Below are 17,478 nucleotides of genomic sequence, written 5' to 3'. Positions count from 1 at the left end.
TACCAAAATATAAACTAAAGAAAATATTTTTAATACATTGCAATGTATATTTGCAATTATTGAATGACTTTTCGAAGAAGGGGTTCTCTGACCTCTTGTGGTAGAAATAGGTGCATAAACTGTCGGTAGGCTTCGTGTTAACAGTTCTATCAATACAAGTCGAAAAATCGCTTTTTTTAATTCTATTGTATCAAAACCATTGCGATGGAATGAATAGCCTAAGCCTTCTAGCTATGCACTAATATAAACTGGTTTGAAATTTCTTTTTTTTTTCTTTACGTAAATAGAGAATGCTTCATTTTGTATTAATAAATTTCGTATATTTTTGCTATCTGGCTTAATTACTCGAGGGTGCGCAGATCATTTCACCGCAAATGTAACTATCGACTATATGGAACTATATGGAAACGGAGTACGCCATATGGAAGATAGTACTGCCACGTTTGCGTTGATCGTTTAACCCTCCAACACACATTTTCATCATAATAACAAATGTAAATCTGCTTGTTTGTTAAGGAATTTATTTGATTCATTACACATTTAATATAAACATCTAAGCAAAACGCCCCGCTAGTAAAGTTTTCTTATGCGTTGTTACTAGGTATTTCCGCACATGTGTTTTATATTTATATATATCTTTCTAAATTGGAAAATAATTGTAAAGTAATAAAAAATAATAATTGTGTATAATTTGAAACAGTTACAATTATTACCACTTTCCCATGAATGCTTTACGGTATCGCAATACTTTAGTACGGTTCTGTGAGATGCTTCTGTCAGCTGCAGCTGGTTCTTGGTAGTGACTATGGTGACACTGGTTAGACTGTGCCGAACACGCGTCATCCTCTTCATCTTCTTCCTGGATGGTGTCGTTCTCATCGTCTGCATCGTCACTTGGTGGTCGTTGTGGATAGTGTCTGGTGATTTTCGAGGGATAATTTCCATTTTCATCGCTCCTTTCAAACACTTGCCGCTGGCATTGCGCATTGCTCTGACTGCTGTTGTTGTTCGTTGACCGTGTGGTACAATTTGCATTGGTGGATGAACCGTAACTGTTGTTATTGTTACAGATAAATCTGAAGCGACTACTAAAACTGTGCTCATTGCAATCCAGCTAGCTAAGTAATGTTCGAATCTCTTTGTGCATGTGACAGAGGAAGTCCACGTAACTAGCGGAACCATCAGTCATGCCACGATCTTCAACCAGGAAGTGACGCAAAACGCTCTCCAATTTGTCTCGTTGCTTAACCAGGGTGAGCTATGAAATCAAATAAACACTGAAAATAAATCGGATTACGTTGGATATAACTACACCATACCCTCATGCACCGATGCTTTCCGTTCTGTATACTATCGACGATACCTCGCACACGTTTGGAAAGTGGATTATCGAATACTGGTAAACCCGTACGATCAGTGTCAATTTGTTGTGTGCATTGAGCTCCAAACACGGATAGTGTAAATTCTGACGACAAACCCAGCCCAAGCCACATAAACATATGTACGCCATTCTCTGTAACAAATTGTTTTCATTATCTTTTGTTCAAAATATCTATCTACTTTAAGATATTTACCTAAGATATAAGCACCATCTTCCATCATCTTATCAGCGGTGCAGCGAATGAAAGCTGGAACATTCGTATCATCTACCTTAACATCGTGAACCGGTACCAAACGCGGATAGAAGAATTGAACGGAAGTCGGCAGATCCATGCTCATAACAAAGTAAATCACGTACGATCGGTCATCCACAGTCAGATCGGAACCACCGGAAAATGCATCGTTTTTCAGTAAACACGAGATATACAATGGCAGCAGCTTCATGCACTCGGGCAGGATTAACTGTCCTGCCGAAGTTGGTGAGGCGCAATTTTTCCGATAGCAAGCCAAGATCTGCGCCGCCCGATTGATGAGCGAATCTTTAATCATTTTCGGAGAATTTTCCAGCAATTTGAAGAGACCTTGTTTAGCGAAGAACAAGATTGCCGTATCCAAATCGCAAGTGCGGAACAAATCCGCCAACTGATTGCAAGTTTTCAAGCTGAGATTAAGAATACGTAAACGACGTTGCCCGGAACAGCTGGTATATAGAAGTGCAACTTGTATGAATACATTGTCATCGGTTAGCTTATCGTCATGCTTGATCTCAATCGCCACCGATTTGTCACAATCTGAAAATCTATAGTTTGAGAAACGGTACTTTTCGTCGCTTGAATCTGATACTTACCGATGCTGGCAATTTCCATATCGGTAGTGTTGGACATGAAAAAATGACCGAAGAAATCTGTTGGTCTTATTCCAGTTGAAGTACGTACACGCATAACAGTTTCAAAGGCGATTGGTCGCGAAATGTTTTTGATTAAATCATTGACTAAGCGTTGTCCATCGATGTCGGCCTAATTGAAGTGGAAAAGACGTTAGGAGTAAACATACGTGCGACATACTAGCCACTTTCGAATCATTACCTGGAAGTATGTATATTTGTAGATTTCACCACCGGTTAATCTGGAAATTTGACCGATAGTGGCCAGATCTATGTATGAGTTGTTGAATACAAACAGATCTACTGATACGCCGGCTCCAACACATTCTTGACCAAGCATATTGTAAACTGTCGATTGCGGAGCTGTAAGGGACGGTTTAATTATATCTAATCTAATTACAGAACCATTAGGACTTACTTAGTACCGTTTTCTCCTTATCCGTTCCTAAGAGTTTTCGATCATCGCGTAATTTTAGTTTTCCTGGCGCCTCCGCTGTTGGTAGTGAAGAATGGAACACGTACAGCTTACCTGCGCACTCTGAAGCTTTCAAAGCCTCAAGACCTGCTTGTAGCGCTGGCAACAGAATGGTTTCCGTTTCGCGGGTATCGCCAAACATTCTGGGTATTTGTTCCATTAATGCGTCAATAACGGCAGCTGATTCTTCAGGATCAACAAGAAAGCCGTCCAATAATGGCATAAACATTTCCTGTTGCAATAAAATTAGCTATAACATAAGTATTAAAAATAACGTTGGCAATACAACCTGAACGTCTCCGACGACCATCATCTGTGGCTGAGCAAGACTGCTCTTTACGTTGTAGAAATGAACCGAGCTATTGTAGGTAATGAAGCCCACCTTCATCGCGCTTCGTTGCTGGCCTTCGTCGACAGGCAAGTTTTGAATAATGTTTTTCATCTCCGAGCAAAGTAGGTGAACCAAGCCCGATTTAATGTTATTGTAGGAAACATCAATCAGGAAAATCATCGCTGGTGGCTTGGGTGGCGTATTGTTGCGACAGTAGTCTTTGGTCGCGACGAATTCATATGTCCCGAGAACCAGTTCGGGACGCTCGTATTTATCCATACGCTGACCAGTATGGTCGAGATGCTGGAAGTACTCAGTAGGTACATCCGTGGTGGCTTTGCACATCAAGCACTGGAAACGCCGACCACCGTCAATAAATTGCATGAATGGGCACATGTAAGCCTTACAACGAATGCATCTAATGGGCCCCAGTTCACCAAAATTGACGATCGGTGGAGCTAACTCTTTCTCGGCCACACGTGCAAATGGAGAAACGATGAGTGCAAATGGAACTGCACTCTGCTTCATCATATCCGTATTAATCGGTACATTATACATTGTCGAGCGAATGAAACGTGGACCGGAATTTCCTTGATCCTGTGTTATAAAATCTGAAGTCACCAGAGGTGGCACCAAACCGGCTTGATTGGTAGCAAATACTCCTCCACAATTGCATTGATTTTCTTTTATTACTTGAATCGGATTGGGCATGCTGTCCGGGTCGAGACGTTTCTGCTGTGGCGGCGACGGCATTCCGCCTTGCGGGTAGCCGGGCATCTGGTTAAATCCTTGTGGACCAGGAGGCTGCTGGAATTGTGAAACATTTTATGTACGATACTCTAAACTGAATGAAATCATGAATGGCCTGCAGAATGCTTATGGATTATCGTTGACAATACTGCCAATTCATAGATCTCAATACCAATTTGCTGATTTCACAACCAAACGTAGTTTAACCAAAAGTATTAAAACAACTAATTAACATCATTTCAATAGAAAATAATGGACAAATTTTTTCCAAAATTTGCAAAGCAAAGCAACGTCTAGGTAACTAATATTCCGCTTTCAGAACTTCACCTTCTGATTTTTATTCGTATAGAACTTTACAGCCAGCTGTGAGAGTAACGCGGTAATTGCGGGATTAGTGCTACGATCCTATTGACTCTAGCAGCCGAATATCAGATGATTGGGTTATTAAGTTAACGTTGTACCTGGAGAGGCTAACTGGGAATTTTTGAACTAAATTGTTCGAACGCTAGAAATAAAATTATTGGCATTTAGAAATATAGCTGATTGTGATTGTGAGCTGAGCTTTTTGTGAAAAGCTGACAAAAATATTGCTTTAGTTACCGCGGCATAACGCTTATAAACACCGTTGCAGGAAACCTTTGCTGGCGAATACCAGTATGGTTTTCGAGAGGAATGCTCCACGACGAACCAAATGTTCATCTTGCGATCTTCGATAAATTCCAGGAATTCAACTTGCAAATTCACCATTTGTTTATAGACTTCAAAACGGCGTACGATTCAGCTAAACGAAACGAGCTGTGGCGGATTATGCTTGAATATGGTTTTGCAACAAAACTTATTAAACTGATTCGTGCTACCCTTGCTGGTTCAAAATCAAGCACCAGAATAGCGGGCGAGACATCGCACTTGTTTGTGACGCTGGATAGTTTGAAGCAAGATAACGGACTAGCGAATTTGCTGTTCAACATTTCATTGGAAGGTGCTATACGAAGGGCCGGCGAGCAGAGATACAGTACCATCATCACGAAATCTCACATGCTCCTAGCGTTTGCGGACGACATCGATATCATCGCTGTTAGCCGTAGAGCTGTGGAAGAGGCGTACACACATCTTAAAGATGAAGCTGCTAGATTAGGGCTTGTCATAAACTCTTCCAAAACGAACGTAGACGTAGAAAGAGAGCGACCGACGAGCTCTTGGTGATTTAGAGCGTAAGATCTTGCGATCACTTCCTGGCGCCATACTAGATAGAGAATGAATGTGGCGCAGGCGTATGAACCATGAAATATACCAAGTAGGTATACAAAGATGCGGATATTGTGAGGCGGCAAACACGGTAGGCTGCGATGAACTGGTTATGTGATAAGGATGCCGGCTGAGACCAGCTAAAACAATATTTAGCAGAGAAGGTGACGACTTCGAGGCAGATCCCGTACCCGTTGGACGAGCACTGTTGACGCAGCGAGTGTTAGTGGCGATAAGAGAGTGGCAACCCAAGACCGAGAAACGTCGATAAACGGATTGTCGCCAAATGCTCCAGAAATGTTGGGAATGCAACGCACACATCACGCATCATATTTTCGTGGATTTCATGGCAGCATACGATACAGTCGAGTGCGAACAGCTATTACAGATAATCACGAGGACGGTTTTTCGGACAAACTGAACTGACGCGGCTGGTCAAAGGTACAGTGGAGCGAGTGATGTGCTTCGTGCGTGTTTCGGAGGCACCCTGAAATCCCTTTGACTCGCGTAAAGGGCTGCGGAGTTGAGTGTCCCGTGCTCTTCAACATCGAGCGGGCATCGAAACGACAGGAACGTTCTACGGAAAAGTAGTCAACTCTTAGCCTTCGCAGACCTTGACATTATCACTAAACCTTGGGACGGCGGAGGCAATCTACGCAAGACTAAACGCATGGTACGAAGATTGGGCTACCAATCAATGCTTCGAAACCCAAATATACGGTAGGAGAGGCTCCAGAGAAATCAACGTTCGCCTTCCACCGACAGTGACGAATTGGAAGTGATTGATGAGTTCATATATTTGTGATCTTTGATCACCGCCTTCAATAATACTAGTAAGGAGATTAAACGACGCATTCAAACTGGAAGTCGAGCCTACTTTTCCCTCCGAAAGACTGGAGTACAGTGGAAAGCAATTCTTGAGATACAGGAAGAGCCACCCCGGTTCTATGCTACTAGGAAAAGAATGATATAAATATAATTGCTGTCATTTCACTGTCACAAAAATCAAATTATGTAAATATCAATTCGATTTCAAAATAGAATGGTCATTAGTGATTTTTTCTTGTTAAAAATCATTGTTATTTTATATTAATCTGTACGTATTGACCAGCTACCGATTCCTGTTTTTATATTAACTTGCTCGAAAAGTATAACAAGTTAACTCATGAAATATTAAAACTTTAAAAAAGAAAAAAACTGTAAAATGTGTTAACTCGTCTTATCGTTGACAAATTAGATATAAAGTCTATAATATAAAACTCACATTATATCCATGAGCATGCGGAGGCGGTAGATGAGGAGGACCTGGCATCTGGCCGGGTTGCGGAGGATAAACAGGCATTCCACCAGCCGACGATACCGGTGGCATTCCTGGTGTCATTGCTGGGGGCATAGCTGGTCCGGATGGGTATTGATTGGGAACGTTACCAGTGGGTGGCATCGGAGGCATTCCAGTTGGACCGGTGAAATGTTGTGGTTGTTGTTGTGAAGGTGCACCAGATTGTGGTTGATACTGCACTTGATTTGGCTGTGGTGGATATTGCTGCGGTTGCTGAGTTGGTGTTTGTTGCGGAATTTGTTGATACGCTTGTGTTGGCGGAAAAGCTGGTGGGACACCAGGCATTCCTTGCGTGGGATAGCCCATAGGCGGTTGACCAGGTCTGGGTGTGGTAGTTGGTGGAAACTGGGCACGCGGTACACCAGATGACATAGAGGGCATGGGTGGCATTCCTGGCTGAGCTGGCAATGCTTGTTGGTGGCCATTTGAAAGGCCATAGTTCTGTCCGGGTGCTGGTGGGGGCCCATTTTGTAATGATGGCTGAGCTGCAGCTGGGAAAAATCCTCCCGAAGCTGGTGCTGTCATTGATGGTGGTCTACCAACCTCTGCTCGGTTTGGAAACGGTGGACCACTTACATTTGCTTTTGGTGCCCCTCCGAGTGACATATTTTGAAATTGGTTGGGAAGCTTAAAAAGTTATACATTTATTTATTGAAATTTTTTACTTAGTTAGAAAACTTTACATTTTGCGTAGCTCCATTCACAGGTGGGGGTGGACCCTGGCCAATTGGAGCCTGCTGCCAGCCCTGCGGGGGCTGTCCATATGAAGCCATTTGGGGATTCATTAGCAGCGATTTAAACTGCAAAAATAAAACTATAATGGATTATTTTTTGCATCCATCATCTACAGCGATGACATGGAACTTTGTCAAGAAATTCTCTCAGGGGAAGTGTCGAGTAATAAAACTTTCTTTTATCGACATGCAAATCGCTCGGCTGGTCAGAAAATTTACCTTTTATCAACTAAACTGTACAATTAATCACTCTGCTGCTAGAAAACACAGATTTTAGCATAATTTAAAAGCAATTTAAGTATAAAAGCATACAATTTGCAACCGATTTTGCTTTACTTTCCACGTCAGACATGCACAAGAAAACAGAAAAATGTCAAATTACATGACAGAACCTTTACACAGCAAATAAAAATTAATGATACTTCGAGCTAACATTCTTAGGACAACATTACCGGTGAAAAAAAATTTATTTCAACTGAGTGTTTTTCGCGTCACTCCCACCCAAGTGTCCCAAGTAACAACGGTAGTTGAATTGCAAGAGCAATTGTTGTTTACGGGTTGGTTTTAAGTGATCAAAGCTGCATAAAGTAAGCATGGTGTTTGAATAAGCGGGGATTTAGCTATTTTAAGTTTTTCAAACCAGCCCTCATCCACGCCCTCTTCCAAAAACTGATCGACAAGCTTAATATTGGATCTTTCTGCTAAACAATCCACTTCTTAACAGCCAGTTTACAATAGCGAATTTATTTATTCAATCCAGGTTGGAACTGGATGAATTTTATCTGTCAGATAGGAGCAAATGAACACAAAAAATTCATCCGGTTGGCATCTCTATATCGAGCTGCAGTAAGTGACAGCAACTGAATGTCCCGCGGGCTCAAAATTTGACAACAGGCCCAAAACAATGTCGAGTGAAACGTATAGCGAAGAAGTGCTATCTCATTTCTGCTCACGCTATCATGTAGGCACCCAAAACATAGTTGCCTACCAATAGGCGGTGCCGCGGTGCTTCCCGCTTACGAAAATTTCGGATGCCTGGCAGAAATCGAACAGAACCAGTCTTCATTTTTCACCCGATTCTCTTTATGTCAAATGTGACACTGAGGCAGGAGAAAAGCGGTTCATCAGTTTTGCAGTTTCGGGCAAAAGGTAAGAGAATAATATGGAACATGACAAAGCAGGTATAATTTAATTGTTAACCTGTTTATTGCACGCTTCGTGCTGCTACAGTCCGCTGCTGCTACCCTCCAAAAAAGGAGGGAAAGCTGAATTATAACAAAAACGGTTTTTATTCGAAACCTCTGGCAGAAATCGAACAGAAATCCGGAAGAAAAACCGAGGCGAAATTTCTGCCCGAATCGGATGTGTCATTTCTGCTAGTTTTCACGGGTGACGGCGGCCAGAAATCCGGCAGAATGTCTGGCAGAAAAAGTTTTTCGCTGCCAGATTTTTGTTCGATTTCTGCCGGACGCGCCTGAGCAGGAATTATAAATCTGATAGGCGAATAAACGCAAAACTAATGAAGCCCATGCGACTCCTACATTTGGCTGTCTGAACTAGGAAAATGATGATCAGTTACAAATTTTCGCTGGACGGATATACAAATCAAAACATTTTTCAATTAAATCTCAGTAAAATGAATATTGCGAACATTGAATTTTCTGCAGCGGGTTAGAAATCTTATTAACCAGCTAGCGCACTGGTGGTTGCAAATGAAATGTGTACTTAGGACAAGTAAATTGAGATCCGGATTTAGTTTAGGTGTGTGTGGTTATGTTTATAGGTTCCAGACCGAAAAATTTAGATCCAGATATATTCATGAAAGTGTTCTATATATTGTTTAAGGTAATTTCAATGATTTTAAGCAAAATTATAACAATATTTCATACAAGGCATGTTGAATCAATGTCCTTATTGTTTAGTATTTATTATGTAATAAAATTATAAATGGTTTTAAATAAAATGCAGGCAAATAAAAATTATAGTAAGTATATATGTTATTTTCTAACCCAACCATAACATTTGATTGATTCCAAAGCGCGCAGTTTTAAAAAAAATTCAAATTCGCTTCTAATGATTTTAGTTTTCTATGTGTTTTGACAGCTCGAAATAAAAATATCATCATTTTTACCGCGGCGCCAACTACTTGTCGAAGTTGTCGAATGAAGCTTTTGTTCACCTATTGATTTTATGATTTTATCAGCACCTGCTTAGCGTGTAGCTGTTACAGCTGTCATTTTCAGACAAGACATGAACGATGAACATGACGTGAGTTTTCGTAGTTGTCAAAACTCGGGTAGTTGAAAATTTTACTTATTCTTGGTCCAGATTCCCGAAAAACGTATACGTAATTCAAGAAATTTGTGTTTATTATTTGTTACAAGAGATTATTTCCTGAATTCCAATTACACAACATATAGACAAATATATACCAATAAATAAAAAATTGAATCACGTAAATTTCAACTCGCGAATTTTTTTCGGAAACCGCAAATAGAAAATAATGTCCGAAGATGGCAGCAAGAAACCTGATGTTCCATCGGGGTGCAACTCTGGCGACCAAGAGCTGGATGACTTGCTCGATAGTAAGTGAAACTGTTACATAATCGTATCATGCTTTTAATATTCGTATGCACTCATTATTCGGCAGGCGCTCTAGAAGATTTCAGCAAACATAAAGAGGAAAATGGAAAGCCCGTGAGCGGAGATAATCAGCAACATGACGATCCTCCAACTGAACAACTATGGAATGAAGAGTTCATCACGTAAGTTTGAATAATAACACACCACGAAAACAACTTTTATACCAGAGCTCATGACCAAGTGACCATATAATTCGTAACAGTTCACAGGCTAAAATGTTTGAGGAGAAGATGGCAGCGTTATTTGGTGGAGGAGAAACAGTTGACGCTGACCAGATCACTCTGGGATTTCAGCGTATTGCTGAAGCCGCAGCAATGGCTGTACGTGCAGCACCAGCAACTGTTCCGGCAGATAATATAGATCCTTCTGTCAGCCAAAGTATTACTGATGCGCTGAAGGGTTTGAGCGAAGGACGAGAAAACTTGCAGACACCGTTTTCCCCTGAGGACATTGCTGGTATGTTTGGGAATATCGACTTGAATGAGAGCGGCGAAAACAATGCGTTTTTGCCATTCATGCAAAACATGATGCAGAGTTTGCTGTCGTCGGAAGTGCTACTGCCTAGCTTAAAAGATCTAACAGAAAAGTATCCGGAATGGTTGAGAGAAAATGGCGATAAAATACCGAAAGAAGATAAGGAACGTTATGAAAAGCAGCTCAAACTAATGGAAGATGTTTGCCGGGAACTAGAGAAAGAGAAACCAGATGATTCGGCAGAAGTAAAAAGGGTTCGGTTTCAAACGGTACTAGATATGATGCAAACCATGCAGGATTTAGGTCAACCACCTGCTGATCTTGTAGGAGATCTCGGACCTGGAAACTTGAATTTGCCAACGATAGACCCGTCGACTTTCAGTGACCCCAACCAATGCGCTACAAGTTAATAAGTTTAGATTTAAATGGTCAGGAAGGTAATGGTTTTAGGTACTCCTCGAGAGTACGAAATTTTTCGTTATTATTTCGATGCTTTCAACGGTATATATTTTTTGCAAGTTCTTTGCTGCGGCATTACTGTTTGTTAAGTAGTAAAATTTCATTTTAAAATCACGTTATAGGTATTCCTATTGCCTTTAGGTGACTAGAAGTAAAATTTTACGCCTTACCGTACATGAGCAATAGTTGATTCAGTGTGATTACTGATTATTTGCAGATGAGTATATTTATACTTCTAATAAACGTATAATTCTGATATTCATAAGTACTTATACAATTTCCTAACGAACCGACCTGACTTGCCCAACCTGAAGTCCCAAGTATTTGTTGTTTCCTACGCCTACCTATTAGAAGTGGTCTATATTACCGGGTCGCACTCGATAACACTTGACTAAGCTAAATTTCATCATTCAACCTTCTGATCATCTTCGAATGGTATCCATTAAATATAGGTGTATCTATTTGCTTCGATTCATTGCTCCAAATCAGAAATAGTCCTATTATACTCAGTAAATAGACATACCTTCATAATTACGCATGGAATACGTTATAGTCCTTTAAACCTGAGCCTATGAATATATATGTAAATTCCAAAGTTACAACTACAAGACTGATTTTTTTTTATCAAAAGCGGTAGAACTAAATTACGGAGTAGAATATTAAAATTACTAGACACGATAAAAGTAATTACGCTTCTAAACGACGCAATTGATTAAAAACAAGACTCATGACGACCATCAAGTGGCCAGACGGACTTTATGTTTAGCAGGTTTAGTATCGGTAAGGAGGTTTAACCCTTTATAAGGCAGTGGCAACTATATTGCCACCAACAAAATTTTTTTATTTTGCTTCTATAATTATATTGATGTCATTATAGACACAAAACAAATATTTTTCGTTGGTGGCAAAATAATTGCCACGGCCTTATAAAGGGTTAAAGACTAAGAACGTAAAGCAACGAAACACTATACATGAAAACGCATTGGATGGTATGGATGTGATATTCAGAATTTGGAAAAAACGAGAAATAATTATTTGTACTTACAACTCTATTTAAACTGAAGCAAAATATAAGGCGCATCAAAGAAAGAATCGCCGTCTGCCCTCCATTTGGTGCCGCTTGTTGGTAATCAACCATTCGTAATCACCACATTTTACGTCGAATAAGCCCTGCTGAAGTGAGCGGAGTTTCAGAGTAAACCTTGGTCCCAGCTCGCGCAGCTTAACCCGTTTACCATTTTTATCGAACTCATACACATGATGGCGAAAGAATATAAAATCTCGCTGGTTGTGAAATGTGGCCACTCGACGGCCTTCGAATTCTGGTTCGTAGTGGAACAGCGCACCAAGCATACGTCCGATCGTTAGACCCAATCGAGTGGTAAAGTTGGTCAGTATCACCTCCGGTCGGTGACTCGTGATAACCGAATTTCGTTTCTTCATATCTTTCAACGATTTAAAGTTGCTCACCTTGAAGTGTGCAGTGGGTCCGTCCGGAAGATGAATCACTAAAAGCCCTTCCGGTTGCTTATTATTTTCGTTGATGACCACAATATCAGTGTATTCCTCTCGAATCGCACTCTTGCAGACTTTTTTCAAGGTAGCTTTATTTCTAGAATGGATCATTGCGTTAGGGATGATTTTTTCCATCTCTGCTCCGAACCGTCGAGTGCGAGTATGAGGTGTGGCATTGTATGTTATCAACACTTTCGGTTCATAACTCTTCTGAAAATATTTACTGAATTCATCATGGTCCAGATCATTAGCTACTTCTGCTTTATCGTCGTCGGTTACGATTGCAATGGCAGACTGATCTTGCTCTCTTAAGCTTTCAATTGTATGTCCGGCAGATTTCGGTCCACCTTCAAGTTTTCGTGATTTTCTGGCGGCCTTCTCCTTTTTCTTCTTTGAACCTTGCAAACGTTTAAATTTTTTCGACCGGATCTCCTTGTTTTTGATAAAATTGATTGGATTTATTACCGGATAACTGACATCTTCACCCTCCTCATCATCCTTTAGGCCCCTTTTCCGCCGCCTTTTTAGTTCTAGTTCCGCACGTTCCGCAGTTTCGCGAGCGGCCTTCTCATCTAGGTACTCTTGCAACCGTTTACGCTTTTTTTCACGCGGTTGACTTTTGGTCGAATTACTTTTCATAGTAGCTTCACTATCGCTGTCACTAGACATTTTTAAACAATCTTATTCAATACAAATTAACTAATGGCTTAAAGCAGTAAAACGAGTAAAACCACGTTGCTTCGCGAACGTTTAAGGGAGGACAACAAACGTTGTATGTGTGCGACAAATGACAAGAAACCACACCACAAGATTTTGTTTTCTTGTTTGTTCTGTGAGAATGAATGAGAAGAAGATATTTTTCCTTTTGTAATTTCGTCCGCAATGACAGATATTTACGAAATCCTACACAAGAGTGAAAAGGATATATGAATGCCGGCAGAGTTTACAGGCTTATAAATTTCTATTCTAAATAGAGTAAAATTTAAATTAGTTTCGTTAAATTTACACTGAAAGCAATTCGCTATGACGGAGCTGTTGATATTTTCCTGGTTTTTCTAAATACCGTGCACACTTAAACGATTCGGTAAAATTTACCGAAATCTAAACAGCTGAACGTTCGGTAAAATTTTTTATTGCACCAAACATTACTAATGATCTGTAAACGTCGATTGGCACTATCGAAATTTTTACCGAACGTTCAGCTGTTTAGATTTCGGTAAAATTTTACCGAATTCGGTGCTTTTTGTTAAGTGTGTGTACCGCCATCCGGGGTGAGATTGTGCCACGGGGGTGAGATTGTGCCAAAAACGAAAAATGTTTATTTGTGAAAATTTATTATATCTATAGAAACTGGTGACCTGAATTAAAAATGATAATGAACATAACATATTTATTCATAACTTAGAATGGAACACAGATAATATTAGCAAACTATTTAGCCTAAACAGGGTTTCAAAGTTCGCGATTAAAAATACTCGGAAATAACGCATGTAATAAATGTCCCGCATAAACCAACTCAAACAAGAAATTGCATCAACTTGCTATTTTGAAGGTATATAAACTAATCATTTACAATGTATTGAAAAGTTATTATGCGTTGGATAAGTTTTGATTACGAAAATAATATTTTTCGAAACTTTGTACTTTTCGAGCTTCACCGGGGTGAGATTGTGTCAAGCCATAACAATCGATCCATTTTGTGGATTTCACATACACAACAAAAATACCCAGTAAACCATTTGGTTTGTATATCTCGATTGCAACTGAGATATACGAAATCATATCTGAACGAAAAAGTTATATTTCACGCCATATAAGAACATATATGTACCAAAGTGGAGGCGATTTACGTGCGAAAATTTTGACATATAAGAACATATATGTACCAAAGTGGAGGCGATTTACGTGCGAAAATTTTGACATATAAGCCCAAGTAACACACTTGGTTTTAAATAAGAATTGACAACGGATTTAAAACAAATCGAATTGCTAACCTTTCGTTTCCATATACTTAATTACGACCGGATTAATACTGAAACAGCGCAAGAAACGAGCTAAAATGTAACATGTATGTGAAATATTTCAAAGTGACGCCTATGCGTTGCATGGTTTTTGTACTACCAACTGAAAAGCTTAATCGCGCTGTTGACAGGAATTTTTTTTCTGATATTTCTCTGAAGTTATATTTACATTTACAAGCAAATAATGACAGACATTTTTCGCAAGATAAAATGGCTAAAGTTATATTTCGGTAATTCATCAATCACTTAAAGCAACATTGTAGCCTTCAAATAACCCAAACTAAAATGCAATTTTTATCGTGAACTTTGCCATGCTACTTCCGAAAAATCGATGCGCTCAAGATTTACTTTTATAAGCAAAAGTCGAGTGGAATCGAAATAAATATCATTTTATGACAATCTCACAAAACATGCTAATTTCTTCGAAAACCGGTGGGATATTTTATATTAATTATGTTATATGTCCCTTGTATATATAAAATCATTCTACGACACAAAAATAATGATCTATAACATTATATTTTGGCGCAGTCATCGGCCATGTTTATACAAGATTGCGTTCAAATGAGCACACCGATAACCGAAAAATTCGAAACCAATAAAAAGCTTTACTGTATGCATTTTGTTTCGCGTTAACTTACAACTGATTCACACTTAATTTTTATTTGTGAAAGAACTTAAATTGCGCTCAAAAAATACCCAGAATACTCATAAATTGGAGCATTTAAGCTCAATAAAATATTGCAATGTTGCGAAAATGTGTCAAAGTTATGGATCTGTGCTGTACTCATTGTCATCGCTTCGCCGCTGTTCAATGCCGGCAATTCGCCACTACGAAGTTGCTGATATTGGTTTGATTTTTGTGTGAGAAAAAAAGAGAAGGAAGTATTTTTGCTTTTGTTTTCACGCAAGTTTTGACAATTCGGCATGGGGTTTCGTGTGAGTGCGAACATACTTAGAAATCTCTTTTACTTCGTAGTCGCGAATACTCAGTTGTAAATGTTCAATAAAAACTTAGCTTTACAACCGAAATGCAACTTTAACCTGTCATTCTGGCTGAAAACATCGGCGTTAGAAATAAAACATTTTTATAACATCTTGTTTTCCTTGCAACTTATTTATAATTTAAATGCAACTGTTTTCTGAATATTTTTCTAAAAAACATGTTGCAAGTGTTACTTGGGAGAACATATATGTACCAAAGTGGAGGCGATTTACGTGCGAAAATTTTGACAATTATTTGTAATTCTATTTTGCCTAGTTTTTATAACACGCAACTAAATACTCCTAAATATATGATTAAGATATAATCAAATAATTCAATCGTCTATACTGCTCTATAATTCACAGTCATGAAGACACGCTCGACTGCAAAACAACTTATTGTTCACTTCGATTTGACATACTCTAATCATTATACAATTCCAATGTGAAATTGACATGAAAACGATTTAATGTGAACTTTCTATTACGGTTTTGTGTTATCTGGGTACGTCAGTATACTCACGTTCTCACGATTGCATCATCCATTTTGGAGCAAACAGCATCATAGGTCTGCTAAATAATTTAAACAAATTTTTACTTTTTCTCTGCACACTCAAACAGTTCGGCAAATTTTACCGAAATTTAAACAGCTGAACGTTCGGTAAAAATTTCGATCGTGCATATCGACGTTTACTGATCTTTAGCAACGTTTGGTAACATAAAAAATTTTACCGAACGTTCAGCTGTTTAGATTTCGGTAAAATTTTACCGAATTCGATGCTTTTTTCTAAGTGTGTGGAAATTTCAGATACTTTGAATAAACACTCTAATATAAGACGAATATATTATACTGTGTATAAACTGCCAGTTTTAAGGAGGGGGCGGGGGGTGGGATAGGCCACATGTTCTGCGGCCGCGGGTTCTTGACCGAAGTAATGGTTACTTTTGTTAAATGATCAAAAAGGTATGCCCCCTTAGGATACACCCCTTTATATATCTCCCCCTTGTTAACCCTAGAAACGCTACTGGCTATATTGAACGGGCCACGGGCAAATTGAAAAAAAGCAAAAAAAACTTAATACGTTTCTCTTGCTCAGCAGCTATGGCAATATAGCTCATATGCAACTTATTTCTCTCCAGCACTCAAAGGCTGTGAACCATTTCAGGAAATTTTTAACTTTTTGGTTAAAATTTAACAGTTCGATGGCGATTCTATTCAACGGATTTCTTTACATAAAATTATGTTTTAAAGTTTTATTTTCTCAAAGGAAAATAGGGGAAAATGAGCAAAACGGGGCACCTGCCGATGATATACAGGAATGGGGTTGGCACCACGCGATTCTCCGGAAAATTTTACATAAGATCACCTATATTCTATTAGTCTGCAGGACGTATCTTGATTGTGTCCGTTTTTTGGTTCCTTTTTGCCCATAGTGCATTGTTTCAAACAGAAATGTATGATTGAAATGAAAATGTTTATTATTATATCAATGTTAAATTCAAATTTGAAAATGCTTCACATTTAATTCAAAACTGTTATTTTCTTAATTCAAATAGAATTTCGTTTTGAAACAACAAAATTTTTAGGCTGTTTTAAAAAAAATTTATTTAGGCTTTAAGCAACTATCCACCTTTTCGCGTGCTTAATGGCGGCTAGTGGGCACAACTTTTGGAAAATATTTAAATGCTTTTGGCAACTTTGCTAACGTATGCTTGACAGTTTTACCACAGACAAACAGACATAACTCTTGGAAGAAAAATCAACAAAAATTATCGTACCTCACATTTAACCTGAACACTAGCACCATCTATGATCGACATTCCCAAATATCAAATAGCAATATGAGTGTCCCTCGAAGTAGTAAGTATTTTTTTTGGGGAATTCCCCTTCTTTCGTCAAAAAGCGCCACTTTGATCAAAACGGAGACATTCCCAACTAAGCCCAAATTTGAAATGACGGTTTTATCGGTACGATGAATGGAAAACGAGTGTTATGTCTGTTTGTCTGTGGTTTTACAAAGGGGAAAATGTCAACTTGACGTAAGCAGAGTTGCCAAAAGCATGTTATTTTAGCCGTGAAGCCCTATAAATGTATATCTTTATAGGGCTTTAACTAGCCGCCATTAGGCACGCGAAAAGGTCGATAATTTGGTTAGAAACAAACTGGAGTTTTTTCGCTCCGTGTATCAATCTATCAAATATGAAATGGTTCGCATTCTGAACTGATTTTAACCTTTCGACGAGA

At 39.1% G+C, this 17,478-nt stretch overlaps 3 protein-coding genes across 6 annotated transcripts; 1 reads left to right on the top strand and 2 right to left on the bottom strand.

Annotated features, from left to right (window-relative positions):
* Positions 1–504: 504 nt before the first annotated feature.
* Positions 505–7,489, bottom strand: LOC128742171 (protein transport protein Sec24C). Of its 4 annotated transcripts, XM_053838423.1 has the most exons (11): positions 7,450–7,468; positions 7,357–7,391; positions 7,087–7,203; positions 6,329–7,030; positions 3,028–3,876; positions 2,682–2,970; positions 2,466–2,626; positions 2,228–2,396; positions 1,575–2,171; positions 1,320–1,513; positions 505–1,258 (listed from the first exon to the last, which is right to left on the bottom strand). In XM_053838423.1, exons 3-11 carry the CDS (start codon positions 7,186–7,188, stop codon positions 1,115–1,117), a joined length of 3,207 nt encoding a protein of 1,068 aa, XP_053694398.1. In that variant the 5' UTR covers positions 7,189–7,203; positions 7,357–7,391; positions 7,450–7,468; the 3' UTR covers positions 505–1,114. The 4 variants fall into 4 exon arrangements, with proteins under 4 accessions (XP_053694398.1, XP_053694397.1, XP_053694400.1 ...); XM_053838422.1 differs by having other exon boundaries at positions 7,357–7,489; XM_053838425.1 differs by having other exon boundaries at positions 3,028–3,873; positions 7,357–7,489.
* Positions 7,490–9,404: 1,915 nt separating this feature from the next.
* Positions 9,405–10,972, top strand: LOC128742616 (peroxisomal biogenesis factor 19). Its single transcript, XM_053839031.1, has 3 exons — positions 9,405–9,722; positions 9,788–9,902; positions 9,983–10,972. The coding sequence occupies exons 1-3, from the start codon at positions 9,641–9,643 to the stop codon at positions 10,662–10,664; spliced, it is 879 nt and encodes a 292-aa protein (XP_053695006.1). The 5' UTR covers positions 9,405–9,640; the 3' UTR covers positions 10,665–10,972.
* A 780-nt stretch (positions 10,973–11,752) lies between these two features.
* On the bottom strand, positions 11,753–12,969 carry LOC128743174 (probable ribosome production factor 1). Its single transcript, XM_053839700.1, has one exon. It carries the CDS (start codon positions 12,895–12,897, stop codon positions 11,794–11,796), a length of 1,104 nt encoding a protein of 367 aa, XP_053695675.1. The 5' UTR covers positions 12,898–12,969; the 3' UTR covers positions 11,753–11,793.
* Positions 12,970–17,478: the final 4,509 nt, after the last annotated feature.

The sequence above is a fragment of the Sabethes cyaneus genome, chromosome 3 (assembly GCF_943734655.1).
Source record: "Sabethes cyaneus chromosome 3, idSabCyanKW18_F2, whole genome shotgun sequence".
Classification (NCBI taxonomy): Eukaryota; Metazoa; Arthropoda; class Insecta; order Diptera; family Culicidae; genus Sabethes; species Sabethes cyaneus.
The sequence above is the reverse complement of the archived record's forward strand: the minus strand, read 5'-3'. Positions and strand labels throughout refer to the sequence as shown.

What these genes read in the sequence shown, in the direction of transcription:
- LOC128742171 (XM_053838422.1), bottom strand. Translation starts at nt 7,188, where the DNA reads ATGAATCCCCAAATGGCTTCATATGGACAGCCCCCGCAGGGCTGGCAG. An exon ending in CGCATGCTCATGGATATAAT is followed by an intron (nt 3,877 to 6,328) that starts GTGAGTTTTATA and finishes TCACAATTCCAG; the next exon opens with CAGCCTCCTGGTCCACAAGG. An exon ending in GAAAGCATCGGTGCATGAGG is followed by an intron (nt 1,259 to 1,319) that starts GTATGGTGTAGT and finishes TTGATTTCATAG; the next exon opens with CTCACCCTGGTTAAGCAACG.
- LOC128743174 (XM_053839700.1), bottom strand. Translation starts at nt 12,897, where the DNA reads ATGTCTAGTGACAGCGATAGTGAAGCTACTATGAAAAGTAATTCGACC.
- LOC128742616 (XM_053839031.1), top strand. Translation starts at nt 9,641, where the DNA reads ATGTCCGAAGATGGCAGCAAGAAACCTGATGTTCCATCGGGGTGCAAC. An exon ending in GCTGGATGACTTGCTCGATA is followed by an intron (nt 9,723 to 9,787) that starts GTAAGTGAAACT and finishes ATTATTCGGCAG; the next exon opens with GCGCTCTAGAAGATTTCAGC. An exon ending in TGGAATGAAGAGTTCATCAC is followed by an intron (nt 9,903 to 9,982) that starts GTAAGTTTGAAT and finishes AATTCGTAACAG; the next exon opens with TTCACAGGCTAAAATGTTTG.